The sequence below is a fragment of the Ischnura elegans genome, chromosome X, assembly GCF_921293095.1.
Source record: "Ischnura elegans chromosome X, ioIscEleg1.1, whole genome shotgun sequence".
NCBI classification, from domain to species: Eukaryota; Metazoa; Arthropoda; class Insecta; order Odonata; family Coenagrionidae; genus Ischnura; species Ischnura elegans.
The window spans coordinates 59540013-59555298 of record NC_060259.1 but is presented as its reverse complement, the minus strand read 5'-3'; the positions used below and the strand labels follow the sequence as shown (position 1 = coordinate 59555298).

Genomic DNA, 15286 nt, shown 5'->3' with positions numbered 1-15286 from the left:
GGATCGCATTGCACTCATCACCGCGCTGCGGACATTAGTGAAAGCCGATTAAAATGCGACCGAAGTGGCAACAGAAATCAGCCCTCAATGGGATAGAATTGGGCCTCCTCTATACAGTCCCCTTGCGCTCAACCATCACTTTTAAATGATTGTCGATTGTTTTGGAGTTTGAAAAATGAAGAGACCCTTATTTTTCCTGCATCTTGGACTATTTGCAGCAAAAAATCGGAGGCTTTCTCAAATTAGATGATGACTTCACTGACTCTCGTAGTAGCGCCTCTCCGCTTCCACTTGTATATTCAATAATCAATCCAATTCTGCAAGTTGGTTCTTATCCTTAAATATGTTTGAGTCAAAATCATAGTTTTTTAACGCCATTGTATATAGAAAACTCTAACCTCTATAGAAAACTATGTCGAATCCGTGTGGATCACCTGTGGATGAGTCATCGGAGATAGAAATAACCTCACAAGCAAAATTTCGAAGCAAAAAACTCTTTATCTACAGAAATCTAAATTTAGAGCCTCTTAGTTATATTCAACGCTGGCGAGTTTAATTTTAATCCGGGGATTAAATCAAGGATTTAAAGTTTTTCGAGTGGTGGGTGCTTATCCTCCCTTTGTATCAACAAAAGTTTTCGATCTCGGATCTTATTAATCGGCGATCGATTTCCATATCATGGAGTTGGCTCGTGAAGGAAAAGTCAAATCTTGGATATAGCTTGAAATTTACTATCCTTCATCGTGTTTATATAGGCCCTTTATAGGCTTAAAGGTGGCATATTACCATGGGAAAATACGAACACCTCAAATGGCAGGGCAAAGGTACTCGAAGGGCATGCGTACAAACATGCGCAGAAGGGCAAGGGAAACAAATGTATAAATAAGGGCATACGTATTTTTTAAAAACCGGCTACCAAAAACTTCTTTTGTCTCTATTTAATCTCCTTCCTCTTGAAGGTTAATTAATTTTGCGTGGGGTTTCTTCTCCTAGGATCCAGCATCCTCTAAGATCGTTATTGAAGGATTATTCCACTACATATACATCTACCTTAGATATCGATACTCGTGAGATTCTCCATAGAAAATGAAGAAACCAAAAAAAGGAACGTAGGAAATGAGAAAATCTGTTAAGTTATGGCTACGTCACTGCGGCAATGCAAGATTAATCCTATATTTACCTTCTCCGCTAGATTAGGTAAACCGTAAACTTTTTGGCGGACGTCCCCACCTCCCTTGATATTCTAGCATAGGTACCACCCAGGGGCACAGCTAGGCATAAAGGCTAGGGGGGGTTTTAGGCTTAAGTAATACTTAGGGGTGTCGGGGTATTGCATACCCGTCAGGGTAAGCAGGAGTTGCGGGGGCCCTCCTCCAGAAATTTTTTTAACAATAATGGTTCAAAATGGCGAATTTAACGGCTTTCTAAGGTTAAATTAAAAAGAAAAACTTTGTGCTTTTACATTAATATTTATTCACGACCATGGTTTCAACGTTAGACGTCATCATCAGGGCGTCTAAAGTTGAAACCATGGTCGTGAATAAATATTAATGTGAAAGCACAAAGTTCTTCTTTTTCATTTAATTATGAATCGCTTTCACTAATTTACGCCTCAAACAATCAAGGGATATTTCATTAATCCTAACTCTATGCCATAAGTAATACTGATCCAATTAAGTAAAATGGATTAACCTTAAAAATTTCTCTGAGCTCTGGGGGGGTTTTATCCCCCAAAACCCCACCTCGCTGCGCCACTGGTACCACCATCAGCTCCTATTCCCCTCAAGTAACGTAGTCTACGGGAAGTCTTCCTCGACTCGGCAATATACTGAGTGTATCCGGAAAATGAAAAAATATAATTTAAGGGGTTGATCAAGCATTGTAACAAACATACCAAGATTAACTTTATATAAACGTCACTTTCTCCACATGGTGCCAAAGATATTTAATCTACTGCCCGCTAAAATTAACCCAGATGGCACAGAATCCTCCGTATCTAATTCGTATGCAGATAGTATCCATTGACAAAAGCGATGGAGCCGTAGTCAATGGATACTATCTGTATACGAATTAGATACGGAGGATTCTGTGCCGTCTGGGAATAGCATAAACTCTATAATAAAATGTTAAAACTTGCCGAAGACTGGATTTTTATCAAGAAAAAAATTTAACATATTTTGATGTCATTTTATTGTAATAATACGTATTTAATTGTTACTGCTATTATTTTTGTGACGTGATTTTTTTTATTGCCGGTGGCTCAATTTTGGTCTTATGGCCTTGGAGACCACCTAAAGATATTCCTCTCCTTTGGTATTACCAGTTTTCACAATCAACATTTTGGGAGAGAATAAATTATTACTAATTCGCTGAAGATGCATGGTGCGCATTTTGCTAAATTACTCCCTTCGAGAAGAGAATGGCACGGATTTAGAAGTCTCGGATTTTGATTGGCGGATTGTTAAGGCGAGTGAACAGATGCCAAGCCTATTTTTTTTATTTTCTCAAATCTTACAGTTGTCAACCCCATCTTTTTTTAGCCACCTTGGGAGGCAGCCAATTGAGGGATACCTCGAAAATCAGTCGCTGGAAGGAAACCAAGTCCCTCTTTGTTTCTTTTCGAGAATCGATTTCACACACTTTTTTATGTTCTTTCGTGTTGCATTTCCGTGAAAGAGGTTACACGAGCTCGCATGACACCGTGCAAGCTTTCATTACATTGTGTAATTGCATTCTCTGCGCCATATATATTTTTCCTTCTCTATAAGTCCAATATTCTCTTGTATTTTTTCCGGGAACTCTCAGAATTTAATCATCGCGTTGTATCCAGAGACTGTTTATTTTAAGAAACTTGCTGGCCCATTAGCACCGTGAAATTTGAGGGATAGTCCGGCAAGGCCATATATTCTGGCAGCATTTTTAACTTTGCTGGATCTCAGTTCTATCTAGGTTTTCCCAGGGAGGTTCTCACCATAGTATTCTTATCTTTTTATAGACCCCCCGTGGAAATTATTTTGTAATCCCCTCTGTTTTTTTACCGTAGGAGGAGACACGGACACTATCGGGAATAGTTTCAGCTGCTATGCTTTTGAAATTATCAAGTCGAGTGAAAAGGCGTTTCTGTCAAGCTGTTTTTTTCTCACACTAAAAAATCTTGGCCCAAAACACCCGAGGTGATATTCTAGTAAAGTTCTTTTGGAACAGAATCAAAGCCTTACTATATGCTGAAAAAGTTGAGATTCTGCTTTTTAGTAGCCGAAGTGCTGATATTCAGCGAAAAATACTTTTTCCGTAGATTATACATGCATGTGTCGTTAAAAACATTACGAGTTGCCGCTATTCTAGTTTCTGCGGAATATTTATTTTTATTTCATTCTAAGAAATTTATTAAAACTAATTCAGGTAATACTAGAGAAATAGGTAATGTTAGTGAAACTGACATAGTGTTTAATCTGCAGACATCACCATACTTTTAAATGTGGGATATCAATCACTGAAATGCATTCCAGGACGCGTTACCAGCATTAAACTGGCTGATATTTCAATTGAGCAAGTACCCAAGCCAAGGTTAAAGGTGGTATTTTATTCTTTTTATTTGGGCAGAAAGGTTTTCCTAGTTCATCCAGTATTTTATCGTCCAAGATTTATATGATGAATGGAGTTAAGTAGTCAAATTTACTAAGACAACCTATGAAAATTTTTTCCAAGATGAATATTTTTGGCCACGTTTTTATATATCTCATAAACAAGTTTTTTTTCTTTTTCATAGGCTTCATTGGTCATGAAATGGAATCAGTTGAGCTTATTCTAACGTTTGACATCTTTTCAGTCTACTATCTTCCAGCTGGCACAGAAACTTCTTTTGTTAAAAAATTAAATTTTTGGTGATTCATGACGAAATACTACAAGATTGCAGTTTTTATTAAAATATGGTGCATGACACACTAGAGTGACGCATGTTATATAACTTTTGCCGAAATGACATTTATATTCTAGTTGTAATCTGAATTTTTACGCATATTTAGGGATCGCTCTAATAACCGGAAGACATTTGTAAATTTCCAAATGTAACCTCTGAAAGCATCAGGGTAAAGAGTCCAGCATTCTCAGGGCCTTTTTTGTGTTGGTCAATCGGTAAATATTCCGAAGTTTTCATGGAAAAGAATTTGTTGTGGCGTGAAAAACTTTAGTTTTGCGATGAAAAAATCGTAACATATGTCAAATATGTGACCTCATTTTTTATTGGCTTACTTAGGTTCCGTACTCTAAATGATAGTTTTTTTGCTAGTATTTTATTGGGTAAAATCAAAGTTTATTTGGCAAATGGAAAGTAAATGAACCGTTTTACCAATTTTAAAAAACCAGTATATGCTATGCTCTCCAAAAGTCAATTCAAAAGTTCAGTTTAAGATGCGTTAAAATATGGATCGTGGGCTGTGGGTGTGAGTGGTAAAAACTCATGATATCAAAACTAACCACGCTCGCAGCTTGCGACTAAGCTTTGACTTTGTCAGCGTTGTGACTTTCATCATACTCTCCAAGTATGTTTATTATTTTGGGATATTGAAAGCGCTTTTTAAATCTCAGGGCATTGACTGAAAAAATTTTCGTTAGCTTCACGAAGCTTTCCTGCTCCAGCCATTCAAAGGCTCGCATTTTCAGTGAAATGCTCCGGAAGTTAGGATCTCATTCAGCGGCTGAATCCGTCGCATTCATGGCCACGTTGGGAGACACGATGGAGGAGCCATTCGAATTTACGTCGAGTCTAAACGCCCCACTTGAGGTGCATCTTCGTCCGCGTAGTGAGGGGGATGCCGCCTGGCCCGCTACCTGGCGTCGTCCGCTCGAGTTGTATGAAAGACATGTGCCTGGCGGCGGGCGAGGACGCTAAATGCACGGGCATTTGGCAGCGACCCTTTTGTCATCGTCTTGCGTTGCTCATCAAGCCTTAGCCCCGCATCGGGTAAGCCACTTCTCCCGCGAGCGTCTCCCTTGCTTTCCCTCGCGAGCTTTACCCACCTCCATCGCACAAGTACCTTCCCCAATAGCACCAAAATGATTATATCTAGATTTAATACGTATCACAATATACACTGTATACATAATATATCTGTGTAAAATACATGCAAATGTCTTCTACCACGCAGATAATATCTAGATATTATACTTATTATATCTGCTGCCATAATATGGATTTTATGTAGATTAAATGCGTATAACTCGTCGTAAATCCGTATATTATACATATCTTATACATGCCTGATGATCCCTGGTTACGCCGTAAGGATATCCTTTGTATATTTTAAAGATTCTGGTATACATCAAGGACCATGGATCATCAGACATGTATAAAATATATATAATATACAGATTTGCAAATCTGTACACCGATGTATTTCGAAATCTTAAAGATATACAGATATAGTCCTTTTGGTGCTACTAGGGATTTTCAGCATGCATTTTTCCGCATAACCTCTTCAGCCCCAGAATGTTATCTGTCTATCTATCTTCTATCTATATAAATAAAAGAGAATGTATGTTTGTCTGCCCGCTATGCATTTCCACAAGGCTACACAGACTGAAACCAAAGTTAGTACGTAGGTGTATCTCATGCTCCCAAAGCCCGTAGTGATACCTCTGCTTGTGTCCGACACGTCCTTTCCGTCGTATTCTCATAACTGTTTGCCAAGTCACGTCATACAACATCTATGGGTGGACATGCTTGCGGGTAGGCACACCTCTTGACACGATAAATGGGGAAACGGAACTAAAATGTATTCCACACTTAACCCTCTTCGTGGAACCATTTTTGCTGGAGTATGCGTTCACACGAAGCTTTTGGTCTACGCAAATACAGGCACAAATAACGATAAATTCTTTGAAGCGGGGTATAAGCTGATCCCGTGCGCGGTACACGGTAATAATTTTTTCCATTTTTTGCTGTTTAATATGTGTACCATCATCATACCAGCTTTGTATCTTTACCTAAAATCCTGCCGTGTCACCATAAATTCCCAAGTTCCGAGAATTTCCAATTCTCTGTGTACTATCCTTCTCAAGCAACGTCGGATGGCCTGTTTGTGTATGATGCATCTGGTTTTTTTTTTATCATTTCCTGATCTAAGAGTGCCTACAAGTGAGCACCGCTTGTATCATATTGCATACATTTTGCAAGATTTAACATTTTTTTAAGCGGATTAATATTTTTCAGTTCTATTTGTGTAGGAAAATGGGTGAAACACAAATTTTCTGCGTAAATTACACTTTCAGGTCTAAAGAGGGTAAGCAAAAAAAAAAACAGAACAATTGAGTCACTTCTTGAATGGAGGTGACGTGAATTTCACGCCAGCTGATGATGAAAAGTGACACGGAGAAGTGAAGGATGTATAAAATTATTGCGGGTTGAAGCGTTAGTGTGTGAAACTGATCTGCATAAAAATGTTCTAAATGGGTCGAACAGAGATGTAGAAGGTCACCAAACAAGAAACTGTTCACGCAAATCCCCATCCTCAGCATGGTGTTGAAGGTTTTTTGAAGGAAATAATTTTAGGAATTTCGTCCGTATCATTCTCATTCAAGAAATGTGCATGTTTTCCATGAAGTAACAAGTCCGTTTTAGAGTAGACAAGAGTGTGCGAGTCGCAAGGTATTTAGGGCATGATTCGTGAAAGCATGGAGGAATCCGAAGTTCACCGGTTTGAAAATATTTGGAAAGGATAAGTTTGTCAAAGGAAATATTTGTCGACTCTTGGCTCAGCATGGTCTTAGAGATTATTTTTTTTACAAAATAAAACTGTGCTCGTAAAACAGTCAAAATAAATGGATGAAAGATATTCTCCTGTGGCCTATATGAAGATTTTGACCTTACAGTTTTCCTTTTTTTCAAACTCCTTCACCAAAACGCGTCTTTTTCATCGAATTCCTACAGCCATGCACCCTACTGGAAGATAATGAGAGGAGAGTGATTTTATGTTTTAATTTTTTCTTGATTTGCGCTTCTTGCTGGGTGCGGTTTTCTTGTTGTCTCTTATTGCTTAGTGCCTAATAGTATAATCATATTACAGGCTTTACACTTAGCTACTAATTACTTGCCACCTGGCCTTTGTCTATTAAATGTGTCATTAAATAAATAAATAAATAAAGAAGAGGGCGGGTTTTTGCGTATTAGGAGCTTGTTAGAGAACAATATTCTTTGTTTGTACTTATTACTTATTCATGATTATGAAGCTGTAACATGCGATTTGAAAATTTCGCCAAAAATATCAGAGCATGCTGGAGAATTTTCAATGAGGACGAATTAAAGCCAATTTTTACCAAAATATCAACTCATAACATCACCTATTAAGCAAAAGTTAGCATTATTTCTCTTTTTTTTTCAAAAAATGTTAAACTAACCAAGATGGAACGTAAAATTAACATACAACAAAATGAATGTATGGTATTTAAAAAAAACTACTATAGCAATATACGTGTAAATACGTGTACTTCTGATCATTGCTACCTACTTTGATATATACAGGGTGGAGAATAGTTGTGTCACCAAACTTTTACCCCGAACGAACTCCGGTAGACAAACCATTCGAAGTCATGATTGGTCCAGAGCATCCGGCAACAGAGCAAACTCGCGGCCAATCGGACCTCTTGGCTCAAAGTTTCTGTCGTTTAAAAACTGTGCGTTTTCGACCGAAACATAATTGGTAATTTTTGTTCCTACTGGCATTAATCTGGGATTAAAATTTCGTAGCACAGTTTCTCTCCGCCCTGTATAATTATAGAAAGACGTGGAAGTAAATTATAAACAGAATATTTCTAGTTGAATCCGATTTTTTCCAAGAACACAAAACAATTTAAATAAAAATAAATTAAGCATTAAGATAAAACAGGACATTGTTTCTTTTGAAAGTTCAGGAAAAAGCATAGCCAACTTTGTACTGTGTCGATAATACATGAAGAACCACCTCGCTCCAGTGATTTGTTTTGGATGTTTTTCTTTGAGCTTAATTAAACGAGAGCTCTGACCGAGCATTTACAATACGATCGCGCAATTTTACCCATTTTGGGATTGTTTCAGACGATCATTATCGCACATGTTCTTCCAACCATAATTATTGAATGCCCTTAAAAATCCAGACTATTACATAAATTGTTGTAAAAGTTGGGTACCCAAGAAAAGTTCGTTTTCACGGTAGCTGCAAAGTGTATCCAACAAAATGTGTACTTCACCATAGCTCACTAACCGAGAGGTCGCGACTCCAAGTTTATGGACCAAATATTCGTAAAAAATTGTCTCTCCTACCGCCTCCAGAAGTATCGCAGATTCCTCCTGAAACACCCTGTATATTAATGTTTATTAATGGTGATGTGAAAGGCGTATACGGACCGTTACGAGGCCACACGAACAGAACGAAATAGGCTCTGTATATTAGGTATGGCTGTGGTACTTGGAGGAGGCGACCGACAGCTGAGGTCATTCGGGCCATGAGGGAAGGGTATGGAAGGAAGTGTGGAGAGAAACCCGGCGTCGGCATTAGCCTGCTCTTAACGAAAGGCGCCAAGGGGACCACGGCTTAACATCCCATGCAACGGACGGAGTGTTGCACTTGAAATGTCCTCCACACAACACTCAAGCAGGGATCGGGGTGTATCTAGAAAATTCTCTGCCACTGCTGGGATTTGAACCCAAGCCCGCCGGGTGGTAAGCCAACACTCTAGCCACCTCACCAACCCGATCCCCCCTCTGTATATTAGGAGCGGCGTGGTAGCCTCCATAGATTTGTCTAACGTAATAAAGTGATCGAAATGAAGTCATATGTCTTGATGAATAGAGAGTCCAGGCTCTTTTTTTCCTCAATATTACAGTTCGGCATTGTTCGTTATGGCAGCATCCATTAGGAGCTGGCTGGAACTCGATCGGTTGCTAAAAGGATGAGATGATTGAGTGACAAGGAGTAGTGGTCTCACTTTGGTTCCTGACATGGGATGACGACGGAAACCTTATCGATTGTCCAGCCAATCTTGGTTCCACGTCATTTGTCAGCTCTCACCCCATTATCTCAGCGGCATCTTGCGCTCATGAACACATATCTGGTCCGCAAGTTTCCCGAAATTTTTATTCCAGTCCAACCAAAACTTAACGAAGTAAAAATCCATTTCTGATAATTCTGACGCAAGAAATTATAGTCTCGGACTACACTCCGCGGGATCAAATCATCTCTTTGTCGTTTGTAAAGCTGTAAATTATTTTCCCAAAAAATAAAGATGGTTCAAGTATCCAATTTTTTTAGAAGTGAATTTCTGTTGAGTGATGACTAAAATAATACTTACCAAATGTGAAAGTTCACGTTATTTAAAAGGTGATTTTAATTATTAACTTCACATAGGTTTAGCTTAACCTTCCAGAAGGACCTTGAAAATTTATTTAAGGAATAACTGCGATGAAATAGTAATTAATTTTCTCATTCTGGCCCCAAAATTACATAAATTTAATTCAATATCCATTTGGCGAAAATTTTAATCACCTTTTCCACGTCGTCAATTTCCATTTGCGGTGCGCCGCGGCGGTTCAACAAAATGGGTTTTCTTATTTATATTTATCGATTTTTCATATAAATATCATAAAAGGTCTTGGTTTACCATAAAATATATTTCCTTTGTTACTTGCGGCTGTATTGGATTCCAGAGTTATGAAACCTTTTTTTAACAAGGAGACCCCTTCACCATTGATATATCAAGCGTAAAAATAAAAATTAAAGAAACTTGAAAATATCTTCTTCAGTCTACTTACATAAATGTTTATTAAGAGTTTAAATGTTTCAAGCGAGCTATTATGTTGACACTTAACACATTTTGAGGGCATTGCAGCATTCTAGGTTGGATTTTTGGAAGCGATAGGAGATAAATGCAATGAATTAAGTCGTCGCACTCGTTTGAATAGATATTATGGAAACATTTTGTTATACGATTGGGCTTTGATATATTCTGTATTTGTTCACTTTATTTAAAAAGTATCAAATTCACAAGATTTTTGGTTTACATTCCAGCGATTACATAATCAAGGACCTTAAAATTTAGTAAATAGTTTTCTCATTCTGGTCACCACCCGACTGTATTTTCGTGTCGCTCAAAAAATCAAAGTAACCTTTTATCGTTTTCACTCTGAAGTTCCACTGCTTAGAATGCGGGGATTAATTTCCTATTATTCTATCTCCTTTTGCCCTTAATACATCTATTTAGAATCACTAGCTCTCGCCTATCGCGTTGTGTCATATTTGTCCCTGATTAATGCATTGCAGTAAATCCAATAATGTTTCAGATGTTGACGGAGAAGGTTTAAAAGTTGATCATCCAAGGTTATCATTTAACGCCTCAAATATTTTCATCATCCAGTCTCATGACCTGATTTCCTTTATTAAGGGATGGATGTAAATTGAGGTCAAACTCCCTCTATCGCTGATTATCTCGAATTTTCGTTTCTTCTCCGTCGTCCATTTGTTATCGCTGCAGCTCTGACTGACAACCTCAGTGCGAAGAAATGTGAAAGGTTATGTTTTCGTTACGCGTTTCCATGTGTGGTCTGTTTTGAAAAAAAGTCCATTTCCTTCGCAATATTATTTCCCATTTATTGTATCAAGCGAGTTCCGCCGTTAAAATTTCTGATCAATGTCATTTCAAGTTTTTTTTCTAAAATTACTAACCTCTCTTTCTGATGAATAAATAGTTTAATAATAGTTATTTTCTTTCCTACACTAACTATTTTATTACCAATTTTCTTTCATTTATTTTTTTGATGCATTAATATTATTTGTTTGTAATTTATTGCATGTCTGTGAAACCTCTCAGATGTGATTATTGATTGTTTTAGCTGACTCTGTCGTCATTTATATTACCGCAACCCTTACATAACAGTACGAGTAGCTAAGCCAAAAATGAGCATTGCTAAAATGTGGTACTCCTGTGGCTTCTAAATTGCTGCACTGGTTTTCATGTTGTGATAATTTTTTTACATTTGGAATCAATTTCATGGAAGACATATCTCTAGGGTCTTTTTGAACATTATTGCAATGAATATATATTTATTATCTCTAATTTTAAATTTTTATAATTTTTTATTTAATTTGTATGTGTTCTAAAATCTCTGCCTTTTATTTCAGTATCGAACAGTCCTGATCCCTCCGAAACCTGATGTAAATGGGACATGTAAGTTTGGATATTTATTGTAATAATTTTCAGCTTAGGATAAATGTAGCCAATCAAATTCATCACAGATTCAACAGTATTAACTGACGAACTATCAATTAAAATGTTTTTTTCTAAGATTTATTAGCTATGAAGGGAATTAGTTGAGTTACATATTGTTTAGGGAACAATTTTTATTTCAATTCTACAACTCCCTTGAACCTAATACGTCTAGCCATACTAGTGACTTTAATCGTAATTGTATCTTTTTTTACCAATTAGAATATAAGCTCCTTGCGTAATGGCAAGAATGCAAAATGGCATACTACTTTCCTGTTATAGATGTTGAAGCAAAGCTAATAATGGTAAAAAACGGGGACGAATATTTTTTCAAAATTATGTATTGTTGTAGAATTTTAGTTTTTCCCGGCGTATGCTCTGCAGGAATAGTTCTGGAGTTTCCAATCGGGTGTAGATTTGGGTCACAGGATCCAACGTTTCGATGACTAAGTTCGCCATCAACCCCTGAACCCCTGACCCCTGAACCCCTGAAGACGATGGCGGACTTAGTCATCGAGAAGTTGGGACCTGTGACCCAAATCCACACCCGGTTGGATACCCGAGAACTATTTCTGTTATGCATTGTTATTCACGGTATGATAAGTATGTGTTAGTATCATTAGCCAACTTTCTACCGACGTGGTTACTTTTTTCAAAAATGTTTTTAAGCTGAGAACATACAGATTTTTCTGCTACACTTCACGGTAAATGCATTCTATATTTATCCTTGTATGTACTTGTACTTCCGTTTTTGCCCTGAAGAAGTATGTAGTAAGCTATTTGAATTTCATTTGTATCCAATTTGTGTAATGTTGTTTGGTTTTGATATTAATATCATTTCAATTTACTTAATTTATAAATAATTTCAAGCCATTCAATATCACTTAGTGTATTTTTTGTCATCCTGGTAAAGAGTGTTTCAAGGATATGGCTTTTGCTTGTTACGAGGCTAATAAGTTGAAGCTGAACAAACTTGTGCAATTAATCTCTCTTTAATCAAATGTCAAGTAACTGTACTACAAATTTTATTGGGGAGAAAACGTGGAAGAAATGCCTGGTTATTTGTAATAAGTTTATAGACGTGACTCACGATATAGAATCGAGTTTTGTATTTAAGAATTCATTTTTTGGTGTTATTACTAAGAAGTTCCCGTATCAAATCTCAATTTGAATTCCGTGAGATTCTGTTTGGAAAGTACTAGAATAAATTTTCTTTCAAGGGAGAGAATTTTTTTATGAAAAATCATCTTTGGATAATTTCGGAATAGCACGATACTTTTGTTTCAGCCACATCCTTAAGCGTATGCCACCAGCTTCACGTATTATCCTTAATTCTATGCAACTTTTGCTGTCCTTTTTTCTGCGAGTCAATGATAAACACACGGAGCAAAGTAATCTTGTAAAACCTATTAAAGCGTAACCGCCCTCAATTACTTCGCAGAATTTCCGAGCGGGTAATACCCGCATGATATTTCACAGGAAAACCATGAACTGTTCAATCCTTGGGCATTTTCCACCCGTGAATAGTAAACACATTTTTCAATGTTTTATGATTATTATTTCTTTGTTCACTGTATCGATGCATCTTTCCTTCATAAGGTAGCCCATTACAAGATATCATGATTTTTCAACCAAGTGATTTCCGTCGTGTTATGGACATATATGCCTCTTTTCAAGCCATTAACGTGATTCCAGAGTTCTTTCGAGTCCATCACTGCAACGCATTCATGAATTATTTGTAATTGTTGTCATTGACGTTGTATACTGCCTTTAATTTGAAATTGTATTTTTCAATTATGAGGCTAGTTTTCTTTCATTATCATATTTATGTACTCCTTCGTTTCAATGAGATCGTTAAGCATTCATTAGCAATGAATCTTTGCTATCTTTTTGACGCACAAATATTCTAGGATAAACCTTTTGTCCTGACAACTAATCTCCAGTTATCGTGGAAATTTTCAAATCTTGTTTCAGTTATTTTATCATCTTCTTATGACTAGCAAATATTAGCTATCGTTAACCCTAAGGCATCAAAAAACCGGAGAAAACTCCCTGAATTCCAAGCATTGTCTCCAAGGTTTGTTTAATATGATTTAATTAGTTAAGTTACGGATACGCTATGATAGGCTTTGCAAAATTACTTCTCTCCGTGTTTTTATAATTGTGAGTGTTAGCATAGTATTCTGGTTATTTATCCATATTCAATGAAGAAGCCTCGTGGTAGCCTAGTGTATCTTTCTGAAACGATTTTCATGGCATTGCATTATAATTTACAGCTTCAGGGTTCATTTCTTAGGCGTTTTTATATTTATGGTGGAATAAGTAACATTCTATCTCGTTTGACCGATGTACCCTCTTGAGTAGTCCCCGCCCGGAGATCCGAATGGGGGACTAGTTTACCTCCGGAATATTTTACCCGAGAGAATTCCATCATGTCATTATATAAATTGAGTGGAGTAGCTGTGACTCCTCGGGATGATAATGTGGTGGTTTCCCCTTGCCTTCCACATCGCAGTACTACAGCCTTTAAAGTAAATGTTACCACGCCCGTAGTGGAATGTGTGTCGCTGTACCGACCAGTATGGTCTCCACCTTCGCACATGTGAGGAAGAGCTGTTGCCCTCTCCCCCGGGTGATGAGAGGCATAATTGTTGGCGGCCCCCAGTCGCCAAGTCACGGTATCTTCACAGGTTTTGGTATCTTTTAAATGGTCTGCCTTACCCAAGGGTAGCCCAATACCCCCTCAGAATACCGCCGCTTTTTGTCCACGACTGCTTATTCGACGAGAGAAAAAATATATGGAACAAGTAAAGAGAGATGTGAAAGAGAAGAAATACGCAGGTGTGAAAAGATTAGCCGATAGGAGAACTGAGTGGAGAGCTGCGTCAAACCAATCCTAGGATTGTTGACCAGTGATGATGATGGTGGAATAAGTATTTTATTTCTGTGCTAATCCGCCTCTATCAACTTACTTAAATGACTGAGTCAATGAAGTTAATACTGTTATGATGACTATAAGGTTGACAGCCTTTCCTACATGTGTGTTCATCATATAAAGTTTTCCATTATAAAGGTCACTAAGCCCAAATGGTTTGCTAGTTTTGATTAATCGCCTATCTGTAAGTAATTTATAAATATAGGCTATAATAAATTCATATAATTGACGTCTTAGATGATTTAGTTGGCAAGTGAGATTAAAAATTTCATATCGACGTAAAATGTGGAAATAACGTATTATTTTTTGTGCTTGGCATGAAAAGTTGATGCGCCAAGTGGCAAAAGAATTAAATTATTTTGTGTCTATTAAACTTTGCCATTAGCAGCAGAGGCATGTCATTTCCTTGACATGAATAGTGAGCACAATAATATTCACTTGTTTTGACAGAGCGACTAATATCTGAAAGAAATATTCCGAAAGGATAGTCCGAAATAAATTACCACGTTTTTTTTTCTCCCACGTTGTAGGAATTCAATTCCTCGAAACTATCATCATCATTAGTCAACAATCCTAAGATTGGTTTGACACAGCTCTCCATTTCTCTCTCCTATCCGCTAATCTCTTCATAGCTACATATTTATTCTCTTTTACATCCTTTATAACCTGTCCTATATAACTCATTCGGGGCCGTACCTTGCCCTTTTTCCCTTCCACTTGTCCTTCAACGATTGTCTTCATCAGACCATCGTGCCCCAAAATGTGGCCAACTAAGTTGTCCCTTCTTCTGCTTAATGTTTTTAGGAGGCTTCTCTTTTCTCCTACTCTCCTTAGCACTTCCTGGTTACTCACACGGTCAATCCATTTTATCTTCATCATTCGAAACTATATCGCATTCAAAAATATGGGAAGGCATATAAAAATATAAGTGGCATTTAAAAAAGTTTACGGTTTTTTTCCTCGGGTTTTAAATATTTTTATACGGAGTGGTAGGCGCTATCCTCTTTTGAAGATGTTGAAATATATATTTCTCTATTCCCGGTGCTCAAAAATTGTGGAATAATCAATTCGATGATAAATCTTTCCATCAAGGGCCTGGAAGTTTAAAATTGTTCC

At 37.3% G+C, this 15286-nt stretch overlaps 1 protein-coding gene across 1 annotated transcript in view; it reads left to right on the top strand.

The window, feature by feature from the left end:
- LOC124170680 (excitatory amino acid transporter 1) overlaps nucleotides 1-15286 on the top strand; it is a 225973-nt gene that overhangs the window by 185090 nt on the left and 25597 nt on the right. The window contains exon 4 of the mRNA XM_046549579.1: nucleotides 11151-11196. Coding sequence (XP_046405535.1) covers nucleotides 11151-11196 — 46 coding nt within the window. The remainder of the gene's footprint in view (nucleotides 1-11150; nucleotides 11197-15286) is intronic.